The following is a 16,043-nucleotide window of genomic DNA, read 5'->3' on the forward strand; positions in this document are numbered from 1 at the left end:
CTTGTTGGGATGGTGGAAGGTACATGTTACCACGTTACCCAAATTCTCCTGTATTGTAAGAGTCACAGAAGTTTAGTGCTGTGGATTCCCAAGGGCCTGGGCAGTGAATCCTGTATTACAGGTCGGTGGCGGTGACCGAGCTTATCCGGGCTCCTGCTGAGGCAGAGAACGGTTTTGGTTTTGGTGGCATCATTTAAAAACACGTTGTCTGTCACCATTGCTGGTTCTGAATCCTAAAGAAAAGTGTTCCGTTGGTGAACTGAGGACTGCTCCTGCAGGATGCCTTTTGGGTGCTTTTAGGAAGGCACCGCGACTCGGGCTGGAAAACATGGGCTCTGGCATCAGAGAACTGTCAGCACCCGGCCCCATCCCTTCTTGCAGGACCCCCTGTTGCAGGACTCTGGGCGGGTTGTTTCTCTCCTGAATGTTAGCTTCCTTAGTTGTAAGATGGGGCAGTCTTGAACATTCGTGAAATCATTTTTGTATATCGGGGGTAAATCTAAGCTTTGGAAACAAAGAGACCCCAAAATATCGACCCTTAAACAAGAACGGTTTATTTCCTTCTCTCCTGAGTCTCACCAGGTCATCGAAGGACCCAGGTCCTTCCATCTTGCCCCATCATCTGACCGCTGTCCACACTGCGGGTCCCCTAGGGGGCAGGGGAGGGAGAAGAGCCAGCGTCAGAAAGGTGGCTTGTCTCTGACGTTGGAGGAAGATGGCAGCTGTGTGAAGTGAGGTTTGCTGAGCACTGGTGTCCAGGGCAGGTGACCAGCCCGGAGGTGAGTGCGTCATTTGAGGGAAGACAAGCCAAGGGCTCGATCAGAAGCTGCAGGATGGTGAGGAGCGGGTGGGTGTAAAAGAGAACCAGGTAACGTAACTGCTGGGCCCCGGAGAGTGGGGTGCTGTGGGGGGGAGGGGCAGGCATCTGAGAAAGCTGGTGGGGAGCCCTAGGGGTGGCCCAGGTTGCAGACACTCTGCAGGGGCGTCTGCTCCTGTCGCTGCAGTGCTGGGGGCCTGGCTGAGTCAGAGGCACTGGGCTTCGTTCTGAGACGGGGCTGGGGGCTGCTGCTGGGTCAGGACAGACGACTGTGTCCTACTCCCTGAAGTTCAAGAGTTAGATACAAACGAGGGGTCAACTGTCTCCGTGCAAGACAGCTCCGTCTCCCTTTGGCTTTTTCTGACTGACGTGGCCTGAGGGCCGCCTCACCGCTCGTGTCCCAGACAGTCCAGTCTGGGACCTGCAGCACCTCCGGGGGCAGCCTGGGGTCTGAGCCGTGGTGGCCTCAGCTCGGTGGGGTGTGGAGGGCACAGCACCCTGCAATCCGCTGGTTTCTTAATGGTCTGTGTCAAACTCACTTCAGGGACCCGCAGCAATTAGCCTAATTACACCCCTCTTTTGCCTCTTTTGCTCTTTCCTAGCAACAATTAAACATGCAACCTTTCAGACTGGTTCTCAGCTCGTCTACAAATGAAACCCCAATCACAGCCTGCTATCGGTCCCTGAATTATTAATTCCTCACTTAACATAAAACAAATGCCTACAGGGAACGAAGTATTGCAAGAATATTTATTTTGAGTGACTCAACTATACACTTCCTGTTCAGTGTTAAGGAAAATTGGTCTTTATTATTCCAGGAAAATGTCAAGATCGCTAAGTTTCACAGCGTTTTGACCTGTGTTAGGCTGAACACACTGTCCACGTGTTTCTCATAAAAACACACATCAGAGGTGGCTTCAAACTAAACGTCAAACTTAGTTAAAGGTACAGACCTCTTCAAAGCTGGGGTGAATCGGGGCTGTAACAATGAAATGTGCTCGGCCTGGCGGCACTTCTCCCAGGGGCTGCCCCACGCTGACGGGCTTAGCAACTTGGGGCGTGTTTTCCTAAGAGCCGGCAGGGAGGCCTCTGCTCCCATCAGAATGACCTCTGCTGGCTGCTGGTTGGGGCTCTCCAGAAACCCCCTCTCCATCAATGTTTCAAAAATGTATACCAGCACTTCTAAAAACACATTTAGAAAAATGGCGTCCTGCGTCTTGCTTGCCCTGTGTGACGAGGGTGTGGCTGTGTACAGACACACGCAAAAACGTATCAGACTGTACCGTCTTCTGTGTGAATGTATACTTTCATATTCCACGGAATGCCAGCTAGAATAATTTAAGTTCCTCCTAGTAAGAGGGACACCAAGGCCATGTGGTCTGCAGGCCACTTTGCAGTTGCTTAAAAGTCTCAGTTCTGGAACGTACTGGACCCGAAATGCAGTGTGCTGGGTCGGTTCCCACTATCTTTCTGTAGGACCCTAAGAAAACCCAGCGCTTGGCAAAGGGATAATGAACGGCTCCGCTTTCTTGGCAGCGGCAGGGGTGTGAAGGGGGGCATGGGAAAGGGGGGGCTGGGTCACATGTTCCATGTACGCTGTTAACTGTCTAGTGATTCTTGCACTCTTGGGTAATAGAGGTAATTATTAACTTCCAGAATGGATGTTGGAGGTGTTTTCTGGCTTTAACCATCTCCTAAGCTTCAATGGCACTGAAGGAGGCTAATAATTGCTGGAACATAGATGCTACTTTTTAGGGCTAAATTCCAGAAAGTGTAAAGGCTTCTGTTTCTGCGTCATGGTTGGTATAGTGAGTGGCGACGCGATGCCTGATTTTCTCTAATATCTTTTCTTTTTGAAGCAAGTCCTAAGGGTCACCCTGGTTGAGAGACAGTGTGGGGCTGTGGTTAGAACGTGGATTCTGGAGCCACACTGGCAGCGTGGGCTCAAATCCTGGCCTCCACTAACTATTGTGTCGCTTTGAGCAGGAAGCTTTCAGGTGAGGAGAGTAACAGCTCATGAGCTGTTCTGAGGACCTCGGCACAGTAAGCTCCACACATGTGTCAGACAGGTGAGGTTTTCCACCCAGCACTTATACGGTGAGTGGCATAAAATGCTTCATTTTCTGTGGAGAGAGAAACAATGCGCACATTGAGTTTTATGCTTCAAGTACCCCACTAAGGACAGTGGATCATTCTAGAAACTATCCAGGCATGGAAAAGTATCTATTCGTGTGGAATTCTTTGGACTCCATTGCCAGTCAAGTATCTTAATTACCTAGAAGCTTCAGTACCCAATAGAATGAGGACAACATAAAGACTTTTAAAAATTATCAGGCTGGGCATATCAATATTTATTGGAATACTGAAAAAAAATTCCATTTTGTTGAGAAATTCCTGGCAAGAACGGACATGACAATATGTATTTCACTGATACAGTAAGAAAACATCAACAAGTAACCGACTTCACACTCTAAACATTGCGTGGATTCAGGTCCAAGGTCACTGGAGAAGATCCGTCATGGAAATATTCAGACGTTACAGATGGTCTGTTTACAAACAGTGACCAACTGTAACCGACCCGACTAAGCCCAAACCCTTTCTCTTGGAGTCTGCTTCTACCTCTGAGTCCTGTCATGGATAAGGTGGTTGCTAAGTAGATGTCTGGTTACGAACCGTTTAGCCACGAACCCTGGAGCACTGTTATCTGCCAGCTTTGGCTCACACGTTCCATGGGCCACGCACACTGGCAGTGGTGAATTTCGTGTATCAGCTTCTGTCCTTGATGTCACCAGCAAGTGGGGTACAAGGAACTCTGCGTGTTGCCCATCTTTCTAACTGTTCTCAGGGTGTACTTTACTAGGTGAACAACATACCAACACGTGACATTTGTTTCAGTTTACTATTCATTGGGGAGTACTGTATGTTTAAACAAAGAAAACGTAAGTGTATTTTTTTTTATTTTTGCAATGTTAAAGACCCTTCAAATAACGACCCCACAGCTCTCATAACTGCCCCCATCAGTGGCCCACATGCACGATGGAACCATGTGACTGACTGGTGACGACCCCATCCCTCTGCACGCGTCTTCCAGCCAACCGAGTCTTTAACTGGAAGAAAAATGACACTGTCACCCTACTCAGTGCTCTGGAGATGGGCTCTGGGCTGCAGGTGCCGTTGTCCTTTGAGCCACGAAGAGAACACAGGTGGCCAGCACTCCGCTGAGCTAACGTGTACCCTTCAGGTGGACGAGTATCGGAGGTGATTAATAAAAATAAGAGTCCTTTGTACACACAGAAGTAATAACTAAGATCTTTGGTATATAACTTACAATGCTTGGGAAGGAAAACCAGGTAAGACTCCACCCTTGTGAAATTCATTTGAAAACGGAGGAAGCTACAAGTCACATAATTTACAATAGATATTAAATAAACTACAGAGAGAATTAGAAAGGTTTACAGACATTTAATCAAGTGACTGATTTTAATTCATTAAGACCCTTCTCTGTTCCTGAACTATGTTTCACTAACTTGAAGACATGCTACAGTAAACACATATATTTGGTTTCTTCAATCTTGGCTACATCTTACACAGAGGTGAAACCAAGGAATAAATTAGCATCATAATTGTCTACACTTGAAACTATGATATACAATATAAATAAACTGTTCAAAAGCCAGACACATTTATGAAAAAAATTAAGGGACTAGGAGATACTTTTATTTTCTTTACAGTTTCTACAAGTGATTGTGCGGCCGATAAACCCAACAAAAAATTAGAGTCTAAATGAGATTCCTGTTTCTGATTTTAGTGTCTCACGACATACAATAATTAAGGACTGTTAAAAATAATTACCAATCAGAAAAATAACATTAAGGAAATTACTGCTTTAGCTATGTTGTCATGTCCCGGTCTCCCTCCCGCCCCCCCACACCCCCAGGACCTAAAGAATGTAAACACTATATTTTATTTGACTTGAAAGTATTAATACTTTATTTAAACAAATGTTGATCCACATCTACCTTTCGGAATTGTGAAATAAGGCAAGACCCCTACCTGTGCTGTCGCTTGTTGATAACAGATAGTGCTGGCTGGAGAGTTCTTTGGCAGCTCCCTGCCCTCCAGTGTTTGTTCCATAGCAGACTTTGGTCTATGACTTAGAAAGGTCAGTATGACTCTCTTCCTATCCCTTTTGCGGAAGATCCGCATTACTCTAATATCCTTCCAGGCCATCTGTGAAAATCACTTTTTCCACTCTATGTTAGGGGATGTTTGGCGGCAGCCAGAATGGACCTTCAGCTCCTCCTGTCTTTTCTGTTTGCAGACCATAACACGCTTCAGTGTGGTTTTCAACTGCTTAGAACCGTGACTCTGTGACATCCCAGCCAAATAGGTTGTGGGTTTTATCTTTAAATGAACTACAAACTTGGATGGTTAAAAGCACGGATGTACCCTAACAAGCCTTTAGGCCGGAAACTTTTGTGAAATTCTACAATGCCACATTTCAGTAACAGCAGCAGACGGTGCGTGTGCTTTAAAAGTTTGTAGCCATTTCCCTTAATAGTAATGAATGCTTATATAAGGTCAGAAGAGGCACACCGCCTGCTTTTTCTTAACATTATGAACACAGGACAAAACATACCAGGACATATTGAAAATGGCAAGCTAACGTATTAAGAGACTGTTCTTATTAGCTGTTTGCAGGTCTAAGACAAGGACACTCAAAATTAGGCTTTTCCTGATACCATGGAACTAGTGGGTGTGGCTGAGCATGAATCCTTAGTACAGAGTCCAAGGTCAGACAGGTGCTGGGTCCTTGAAAGGAAGAAGGGCTTCTCTGGGTGCAGCTGAGGGACCCTTGAGAACCACTGAGTTCAGCCTCACCAAAGAGGAATTCTGTACGCCCGGATCCCCTGCTGCAGAAGCCTAATTAATAACCCAGACCAGTTCCTAAGTGTCTTCACAGCAGAGATCAGCTTAAATATACAGGAATTGTTCTGTCCATTTCTGTTCTGACGTGTGGTGTCGTCTCCACTTGGGAGCTGAGTCCACTCTGTGTCTCTGATTGGACTCCTTTGGGGTTTTGATTCACAGTTTGCAATACAAATACCCTGGTACATCATTTATTTGCTATTAAGTATTTGATTATTATGCCTTTTTAAATCCAATCTCTTTAAACCAAGTTTTTAATTAGCGTTGCTTGGAGCAGTTCAGAGTAGCTTTCCCCCTTTCTTTCTTCCTGTTCTTCCACCCCCCCCCCCCACTGTCTCTTTTTGTTTTGGAAGCAGAGCCCTGGGCACGTCACTTAGGCTCTTTTCGCGTGCAGCATTTCGATGAGGAGGTTATTGTAGGGTACGTCCCCATTCAGGTGCTTGCAGTATAGGTATTCTTCGGCCTGCAGGCTGATGGCCCGGATTTCCGGCAGTCGAAGGAGCAGCTGCCCAAATTTCTCCGTTTGCTGTGGGTAGTTGCACACCGTGTAGTCCAACAGGGCGGCATTCACTTGTTCCTGGACCCCTTCCACCAGCTGGAAGTTCTCAAGGTTTTTGACATCTGGATTTAAGGAGAAAAAAGAAAAGCAGCACACAAAATTTCAATGGCGTTTAATTCCTGTTTACTCCAGCCGTGGGTTCAGCTCACGGCGGTGTTTTCCTCCTGGCAGAAAGCTGACTGTCTAAGTTCCCAGCCCCGAGGGAGCCCCATTCACCCAGCTTCCGGGGAGAATGAGCACAGAAGGGCTTGGGAAGGAGGTCTGGATGAAATTCTGCATATACCTCACATCAATTAGACACCAATGGATTTCGAGCAAGGTCAACTCTTTTCCTATCTTACAAAAGGAAAGGTCTGAGGGCTCCGAAAGTGGAGGGACCATGATGTATCGCCAGCAAATGAGTCCCTGGAGAAAGACCTATCTTAACCCAGTATATTGTACAATTCATATAATTCTGTATTAATTTTTCTGACCCAAGGTGAAATCTCTGTCCAGGGTATGATGTAGTTAATTCTAATAAAAAGTGACAGGGTTCTTGTTTCTGTTTGACATTTTCTAAATGATTCTGAAAGCCTCTGCCTCGTCTGGCCTATGCTAATGAACCATCTGGTACACTCCACTGACTGCCAACGGGTTGCTCGCTGCTGGGAACACTCTAAAATATATATCTCGGTGACTAATGATCTTTATCAAATGAAAGCCTTGTCCTTTAGGCAGAACACAAGCCAGGGTGGCTGGTGCCCTTTAACCCGAAAGTGGTATCGAACTAAGCCCGTGCTTTCCTTTTCTGTTTTGTCCCGGGTCCCTCAGACAGACGTGGGGGTGGGGACTGTCCAATCGTAAGGCACCCGCTCTCAAGGTCCGGGTAAATACTGAAAGACAGGGAGACACGGGGTCCAAGAAGACAGACTGACAGGCAAGCAGGCAGACAGACAGTGAGCAGGGAGAATGGTGATGTTGGCATTTCTCTTGTGGGATTTGTTTACGTTCAGTACAGCTTTCATCCAATGTATTTATAGAAGCCTCTGGAAAAATTCAGAGGTGTGTGTGTGTGTGTTTACATAAGTGTATGCTAAGGAAGGAAAACAATGCAGCCACCCTCCACCCCCGCTTTATTTTCTAATGGACAAAAATGAGTAAGAATGATTCTGAAGAAAACCACGTCAGACTATGACTCAGCGGTTCAGTGCTAAACCGTCCGTCGCCACCAGAATAATTCCCGCCAATATTTTGGCCTCTGTGCTGTTTCTCTCTGAGCCTGCACTTAGGGCCATGTCCATTCTGGGATCTCTGAAGGTTTTACAAGGTCGCCTTGCGTTTCTACTGGAATGGGTTCAGGATGAGTTCCGTGCTTACGTTCTGAGCCACAAGCATGCTCCCTCCTTCCATCCCCAAGTCTGGCCCGGGTTCAAAACAGTGAGGGATTTGTACTGAAATAGATAGAAGCTCTGAGCCTTGGGGGCCACGTCTATTTCAAACTGAGATGGCAGAATCAACGATAATTGATTATTAATGAACTTGTGACAAATGCCACACCATGAGGAATTCTGCATCTTCCTGTGGCCTTGAAACTGGCAGCCAAGGTGCTATCTGCTTGACCTATTACAAACACGTGGCCCTTAGCAGTTAAAAACATTTTCCATCTATCTCCTTTCAAATTCTTAAAACTTATTATAAATTAAAGTAGGTATAAATATTAGTTACATTTGGTTCAATGTTACAAAATGGAAACAACTGGAAACACCTTTGATACATTGTACCTGAATCCTGGACTGAAAAACGTACAGGTTAGCTTTGCCCTCTGGCTCTGCCTCGTCTGTTACACTTTCACAGGCTCTCCTTCTGGTCATGGAGACAGATCCTTCCTTCAGCGGCACGGCAGAGAGCCGAGCTAATTCAAATAATTCATCTGAGTTCTGACAGATTCCTCGACCTGCTTCTTTTGCCCTCCACCCAACTTAGAGAAGACAGCTTTCTCGTTTACATGTGCCAAAGAAGTTACAAAAGAAAACGTCCAGTGATTTAACCACAAGTCCAGAAAAAACTTGCAGTGGAGGATTATTTTGTACTACAATGAAAGATATTCTCACAAGCAAAGCTAACAAAAGTCAGAGATTAGTAGGGAAGAGTAGGAATTTGCAGTGTAAAATGTAAGATAAATGCATAATTAGCTTTTAGAAACTTTCTGTTTCTGATAAATGTGGTTGTTTCTTTTTGAGAATTAGGTTCAACCTCCTATGATAAATTATGCCGCTCTGTTAAGAAAGAATAAAACTACTAACAAACATAAGCTAAAGGATAGATCTAGGTCAGGTTTATTCACTTGCAATTATTATAGAATGATCATTTAAAGTCCTCAGCATTCGCTGGATAATTTCCGTAAATTCTGGTCCAAACTGGCACCTTTCTTCCAAGAGCTTAAAAGTATATGCAGTTTCCTTCTGAAGGAAATTGTAAGGTTTCTCACACGTGGCCACATGTACAGTTTTTCTCTCAAGTTCATCACGGTTGAAGTCACATGACAATCACCCTTTCCACTGTCTGTGCAGTTATCATCAAATACAACAACAGAGATGCCGACGGCCCTGAAGGTACTTTCTTACTGTCTATTTTGTTTCTATGTCTATAAAGGCAATTTGTAATTTGGTGGCAAAGATTCGGATATTTAAGCTATAAGGTGAAATAAAATAAGAAAGAAAAAGATTTTGACTGGATTCCTTCATTTACTGACCGAGTAGTTCCTGGACCACCTCTGTGCTGGCTGGTTTATTTTCGGCCGTGTGTCCCTGTCATGGCACATTTTTATTCACCGTCTGTTCCCAAGGTAGGCTGTCAGCGTCTTGGGGTGAGGGCTGTGCATTACTCTTGGGAGTACTCCCTAGAGTACCAACGGGAGTACTCCCATTAATGTTTGCTTTATGTTACTGGTGTATTTGTCCAAGATTGATGGAAGTGTGGAATGACCTCTTATGCTAACTGTCAAGTATCTTATAAGCCAAGTTCCTTTCCTTTGCTAATTCAAAGCCGGCTTTCAAAAATTGGTAAATACAATAGAGCCCCGAAATAAGTATTTTAAATGCCACAGTATATTCTCTCTAAGGAACCATGCAGGGAACTCCTTTGTGACCTGAATTTACAAGTCTCGGTTTACAAATTTACATGAGGGTTCTCCCTGGTCAGTTTGCTTTAAGGGAAAGGTACCCCATCCACATCTGAATTTGGGTCCCTGGTTCCCGAGAACCTTGGTTTTCCCACCATGGTGAGATGGTTCACAAGGACCTCAGGTGTGGAGAAGATAATGTGTAAAACACGATGAGCGTGCCTCAGAGACTTGGAATTTTCTCTTTTCTGTAGTTCACTTGTATTCAGTTTTTAGGGAGAGTCCAGAAATGTAAGAGTGCTCCTACAATTCCCATGGAATTGGTTTTTCTGTCAGTTCACACCCTTTCGTGAACGTTTCATCATGAGATACATTTCCACTCTGAACCATGTTCTCTGGGCCGTCCCTCCTCCCATCCGATGCCATTCTACGCTGAGGAACGAGTGGGGGCTGGTGGAGGTGGGTCTTCTCTACAGCAGGAGGCGGTCCCACCAGAAATCCATGAATGAACCGACATTGAATTACGTGAGAAAACAAAACCTGGACAAACGTTCTGGAATCCTCAGAAATAGCTGTTTTTGAGATCTGCTGTCCGGTTCCCATATTAAAAGCAATGGACCCCATTTGGATTTCAGAGAAAGACCCAGCTGGAGGGCAGAGATTGACATGAGACCCAAGCCGCCCCACCCCCAGTGCTCCTGTGGCGTTTTACACTGGATCTCAGAGTCTCCTGCGTTTGGCACTGTGTGTTCCTTTGAAATCCACGTAAGCTTCATTTTAATACAATTTAAAAACACAAGCTAATGAACCCTATCATTACAAATTCTGAGTTGAAAATTGTGTGTAAACAGACAGAGGCATTTTCTCAACCCTGTCTCGATAGCCTTTAAATTTTGATGACTGGTAAAGCATTTTGTGCTTCTCCTCTAAGTATCAATCTCTTATCATCTATTCTACTTTATTCACTCAGGGACTAATTACCAACTTTTGATATGAAGCTGCATTATGATAAGCTCGCAGTGGGGTCTCAGCTTTTCTTCCATCCTTATTGGAAAGTAAACCCTCAGGTCTTCTTGAATACATTACAGCGCCGGCTTTTCGTTCGTACACAGCACTCAGGCTGTCTCTGCAGGCAGGGATGCTGATCTCTGCCTCTCTGGTCCCTGCCACGTGGCACGACCTGTGGGTCCCCCATTCGGCACACTTTCCAGCGATGGGTACTTCGCTGAGCAAGGGGGCTGGGGGGTAGGAGGCGCCGTGTTTTGCTGAGAAGATGATTATCTTTGTTAATTTTCCATACATGGGGGAACAAATCTCATCCTGCCCTTTAAAAGATATAAAAGTGGGGAAAAAGAGGTATCACGTCGCACCAGAGAACACTTCTTTTCCTTGAGGTTTTTGGAGGGATGACAGTCTGTAAATTGGCACACAGGTTGTCCCCAGAGGACCCTTTCCTTTGCTAAGCCAGAAAAGGAGAAAGGAAGTGAATTTTCTGTAGGAATTACTTTTAAAATTATTTTTAAAGGGCTATATTGAAATAATTGGTACACATAACTTGGTGAGAAGTTTGAGATCAGCATTCTTTTCCTCTGAACAAAGTTCGCTTCTGGAGGGTGAGGGCTGTTGAGGGGTTAGAGATGGGAGCAAGGGATTTTTAGTGCTGATGTCTAAGATTTGCTATTTCCAGCAGAGCTTGAAACTCAAGATTTTAAATTGATCACTGTTAAGTCTTTTATAAAAATATATTGTGTATATGCTTATTCATCCAAGAGTTATTTTTAGCAATCAGAACATACAATTCAGCACCTTCATATGCAAATTACTAACAACAAAACACATCTCTTGGCAAGAGCTGTGTGTACAACTGTGGACATGCAGGATATGTGTTGTTTATGTACGTAGAAAGAATAATTTTTTAAAAATGCACGTTAGACTGCATTGTAAATCAGGTGTCAGGGCTTATTATTTCTATGTACATAAGCAACACGTTTTTACAGCTCCTGCCAAAGAGTTGCATTTTGCTGTTTCATACGTCCATGTACGTATGATATGTGGATTCATTCATTCATTCGTGCATTCATTCTGTCTGACCGCCCTGGCCAGGTGTTGATACAGGAACAGCACACATAGCCTCAGTGGGTGCCTTGAACACACACAGGAAGGGCACCTAGCCCAGGGCTTGGGGCACAAGCAGGGTTCCTGGGGGAGGTGACACGGGCACGTCCTGAAAAATGAGGCAGAGTGAACCGAGCAACGCACGGGAGAAAGGCGCCTGCCAGCCAGTGTTCTCTGCACACACAGCGTCGGCAACAAGGGACCAGGAGGTCCTTGGAACACTGGAAAGGGTTGAACTCCCGAGGAGAAGGAGAGCGGGGGCCGAGATAAGGACGGACCACAGGGTTTAAGACTGAGAAGGGCCTTGCACGTCAGGCAGAGTCTGGATTTTGTTCTGAAAACAACAGACAGAAGCCTTGGAAGATTTTGAGGAGGAAGGAATGACCAGCTGTCTGGTTTTGAAGGAGCCCCGCGCCAGAGTGTGGAGAAGGGGATGGTGGGGACATGACGAAGGGCGGGGGGGGGGGCAGCAAAGCGTGAAGGGAAGAGGTGGGGGGGCTGCGGCAGTGATGGGGGGGACGTACTGTGGGCCACCAGGGCGCGGATGGAGTGACAGGCGTCCACATGGTTGTTGGCTCGACAGAGCTTGTTGGCTGAGGGTGGAGCGTAGGCGAGAGCGAGGGCCGGCGGCTTCGGGGTGTTGGTCAAGCGAGGGACGGGGTGGCCACCACTTGGGCAGAAGAGCAGAACGAGGGGCTGTGTCTAATGAGTGCAGGAGCATGCAGGGTACCAGGAGAGTTTAGGAGCTGACTTTAGGAGCATGAAGGGCATCAGAGGTGGAAATCAGGGCCCAGACCTCGGCAGTGAGTCCTCCTCAGTGGGCGTAAGGAGGAAAGCCCCAGAACCCGAGAGGATGAAGGCAGAGGGGACAATGCACACATCCCAAGCTTGCAGAGGTTTCACAGCCAGCCCGTGTGCTGACACACGTCAGATGTCTTTTCTGAGCACGCACAATGCAGCACTGAATACAAACGGCGGCACTTACATACTCTGAACAAAACGACATTCTGTGTGTTGACATGCGTTTCCTTCCCAGAACAAAAGTGAAATCCCTCCCCGTAACCTGACGCTGAGACCACGGCTCTGCCTCGTGCTCGGTGGACGTCTGGTCTCGGTGGGCCTCGGCACACAGGCCTGCTTCTGCCTCAGGACCTCCACACTTGCTGTCCCCTCCTTCTGGATGGTTCTCTCCCTCCTGCGTAGGACTCACTTCCTCCCCTCTCCCCGCTCTCTGCTCAGGTATCACCTTTCTGACCGCCTTCCTAGTCTGAAGGCCTCACTATCAAGTCACTCTGTCCCCTCACTCTGCCTGTTTTCTTTATGGAATGTACATTCTCGGACTGTCACTTGGCCTTACAAAGGGAGGACACTGAGCCCTGCTGCCACCTGGACGGTGGCACTGCGCACTGGAGGACACTGCGCAGGGACATAAGCCGGTCACAACAGGACAAATCCCGCGCGGTTCTCTTATCCAAGGTCCCTAGAGCAGTGAAGTTCATGGAGACAGTAGGCAGAAGGGTGGGGGCCGCGCCCGGCCCCCTCCTCCCGCAGCTCACTCAGGGACCCAGGTGGGGGCTGTCTCAGGTGCTGTGGACACAGTGCTGATTGCACAGCTCTACCTGGACGGCGAGTGGGCATCCCCAAATAACAGCGTCCAACACCCCACCCTCCAGTTTTCTGAGCCTGCTCCTTCTGCGTTTCCTACACCGATTAGCCTTCCCTGGCATCGGACATCACTGCCTCCAGGAAGGCCCCGTAGCCCATCTCTGCCGAGTCTGCAGCACCCTACCTGTCATCATGCAGGACAGGCACTGGGTGTGACCTGACTGTCCACTGTGAGAGCCCTGTGAGGTCGCCTGGCCGCCTTCCCGTCCCAGCACGTGCCTGGACAAAGTGGGACCCGCTCCCCGCTTGTTGAATAAACATATTTTCACCTCACTCATACATCAGTCTCCCCCTTGCTTGCATTTGGAAGATCTTCCCAATATTTCCAATCGCCCTTCCTTGCTAAGCTTTTCTTGACCCCCCAGTCACCCGTCCGTGCCCCCCGCAATGGCCCCACAAACTGCATTTTCTCTGAAGGCAGTGAGCCCGTCTAATGTTTATTTCCCACACAGCACAAGTACAGCCCCACACACATAAAAGACACCAATGTATGTGCTATTGAACTTGCTGATTTGGGTTCCATCCATGAATGGAGCCGAGAAGCAAATTCATTCTCTAAGAAGCTAGTGAGCGCCTTCCGCGTGCCAAGAGCCCGATCTGTGAGACACTTAAACATCTTAAAGTCCCTCACCTTGTTCAATTCAGAGCCAGTGTCACATACAACAGAACACGTCTCCGAGAATTAATCTCTAGAAAAGTCTGTATTCAAAAGTGAAGAACTTGAGTTCAATGGGCAGGAGCAGGAGAAAGGTGGTTGGTTTGAGGTAGGAAGTGGCGATGAGACCCTGCTGAGGGAAACCTGTTTGGGGGGCGCTGGGTCAGGGTCCTTCTCAGCTGACAAAGGACATTCCCATTTCTGTATTAATTTGCGTCTGTTTCCCATCATCCTTAGGGATGAAACTGAGGATTGAGGCTTTACTAAAGGGGTTTGAAGACCATGAATTGAAATGTGATATGTTTTATCAATCTCTACATACCAGATGATAGTGAAAACCACATGAAAACACATGAGAATCAAAGGCAAAAATGAGGTCTCTGGCTGGGACTTGATTGAGTATTTTGAGCCGGGTGACAGAATTCAAAGGGGCACAGGATGAGGCCACTTCCTGGTTTTCTCCTAAATTTCAAGTAAAGCGGGTGTCAGCAGACTTCACCGTTAGGGTCGCGTGTGTGTGACGTGCACACCGTGGGGGTGCGGTCCTTATTGTAAAGACCATCTGTCCCCTCAGAATGTGAAGCAAAGCAGTCTCCCTCGCAGGACAGCTGTCCCCCCATTCTTGCAGTACACCCTAACGCAGATTTTGAGCCATTTGATCTCCATTCGAGAACTTTTGTGGTTTTTGCAAAGTTTTCTTATTCTCTTAGAATAAGATACAAGGTTCGGTGTGTTCAGGTGGCAAGTTGGGACTGAATAAACCAACGTTATCATATGAAAGAGAATTAAATAGGCAGATCCAAGTGGGGATATATTAAGCCAAATTTAAGCTCCGGTTGTTGGGTTTAGCCCAAGCTAGATGTCTGCTTTGCCTCGGGATAAATTCAGCTTTCCAGCTAATCGAAAGGGGAAACCGCCTCAGGTATGATAAAATTTACAAGAGAATGCTGTGGAAGAGTTCTTGTTAAAAATATTAGCTTAAAGGCATTCTTATCGTCTTTGGGATGAAGGCTGTATTTGCATTTAATTATTTGATTTCAAACTTTTATAAATCTGGATCAAATGTTAGCTTAGCCAATTAAAATATTATTTTGTATGCGTGTGGCTGCGAGCCCAACACAGCACACATTACTCAGTAGTGCTCTGCAACTTTGCTACCGAGAGAAAAGGTAACCTGGGGATATAAATGTGCATTTAGCCGACAAGCTCCTCTAGTTGAAATAAATGGTTGACTTGAAACATTTCTCCACATTATAACGTTAGTCTAGAAGACAAAAGATGTACTCTTCTGGGTATTTCTACCCATCCAATCAATACTCCTTCATAATTCAGCGTTTGAACGAAATCCCTCTTTTAAAGTACTCCTGTTGAGTCCCCGGGCCACAGGGCGGTTGCAGGGCCCTGGGCAGCTTCCTGCCCGGCTTTGTTCCCCACGAAAGGCTGCTCAGAGCCAGGGGTTTCCTCTCCTGTAGGTCTTAGAGGGTGACCAGGCAGGAGAGGGACCCAGAGCAGGGAGGAGAGCACCATGGGGAAGAGAAGCTTACCCGAAACTAAAGATTATCAGCAGAACACTCTTCAGAAATCTTTTCAGCAGAAATTGCTGAAAGAAAGGCATTCAACAATCTACAAAATCATCCGTTCATTTTATACAACTGGTATCCTGCAAACCTCAATGCCCTGAGTTGATTGGCTAGGAAACCTGGTGACATCTTTGGTTGAACTTAGTCCTTGAGCACCAAGGCCATGAAATGGTCAGACACAGATGTGCTCTTCCCTATGCCATGTGGTCCCCACCCTGGTTCCCTGGGTCACGGGACCTGGGCACATCTTTGCTGCAATATCGCCCCAGGACACGTATGGTTAGGCATTTGAAACAGGTCTGAAACCAAGGTATGAACATGATGTACTTGTCGCTGGAAAGAATAAGTGTTGATCATTTTAAAGGAATGAAACAAGATGGTCAAATAACACAAGAATGGGAAACACAGTAAGAAATTATTGCCTCCAACCAGCAAGAAATACAGAATCCAGGAAAATCCACAATGCTCTACACTATTTGTTGTTGGTCCTGTAACTACGACTCAGCAACTTGAACTCTATGCCAACTCAGACACTGTATTAAGGTTTTCTTTTTGATAGGAAACTTAAAGAATGCCTGTTTCCTACTGAGTGTCTTAACGCATGAGTATCTATTTAAAACCAG

At 46.5% G+C, this 16,043-nt stretch overlaps 1 protein-coding gene across 1 annotated transcript in view; it reads right to left on the bottom strand.

Annotated features, from left to right (window-relative positions):
* Nucleotides 1–4,786: 4,786 nt before the first annotated feature.
* The window catches only part of NR5A2 (nuclear receptor subfamily 5 group A member 2), a 91,390-nt gene continuing 80,133 nt past the window's right edge, over nt 4,787–16,043 (bottom strand). Inside the window, exon 7 of the mRNA XM_081039048.1 lies at nt 4,787–6,367. Coding sequence (XP_080895174.1) covers nt 6,120–6,367 — 248 coding nt within the window. The 3' untranslated portion in view covers nt 4,787–6,119. The remainder of the gene's footprint in view (nt 6,368–16,043) is intronic.

The sequence above is a fragment of the Rhinolophus hipposideros genome (assembly GCF_964194185.1).
Source record: "Rhinolophus hipposideros genome assembly, chromosome: 26".
Classification (NCBI taxonomy): domain Eukaryota; kingdom Metazoa; phylum Chordata; class Mammalia; order Chiroptera; family Rhinolophidae; genus Rhinolophus; species Rhinolophus hipposideros.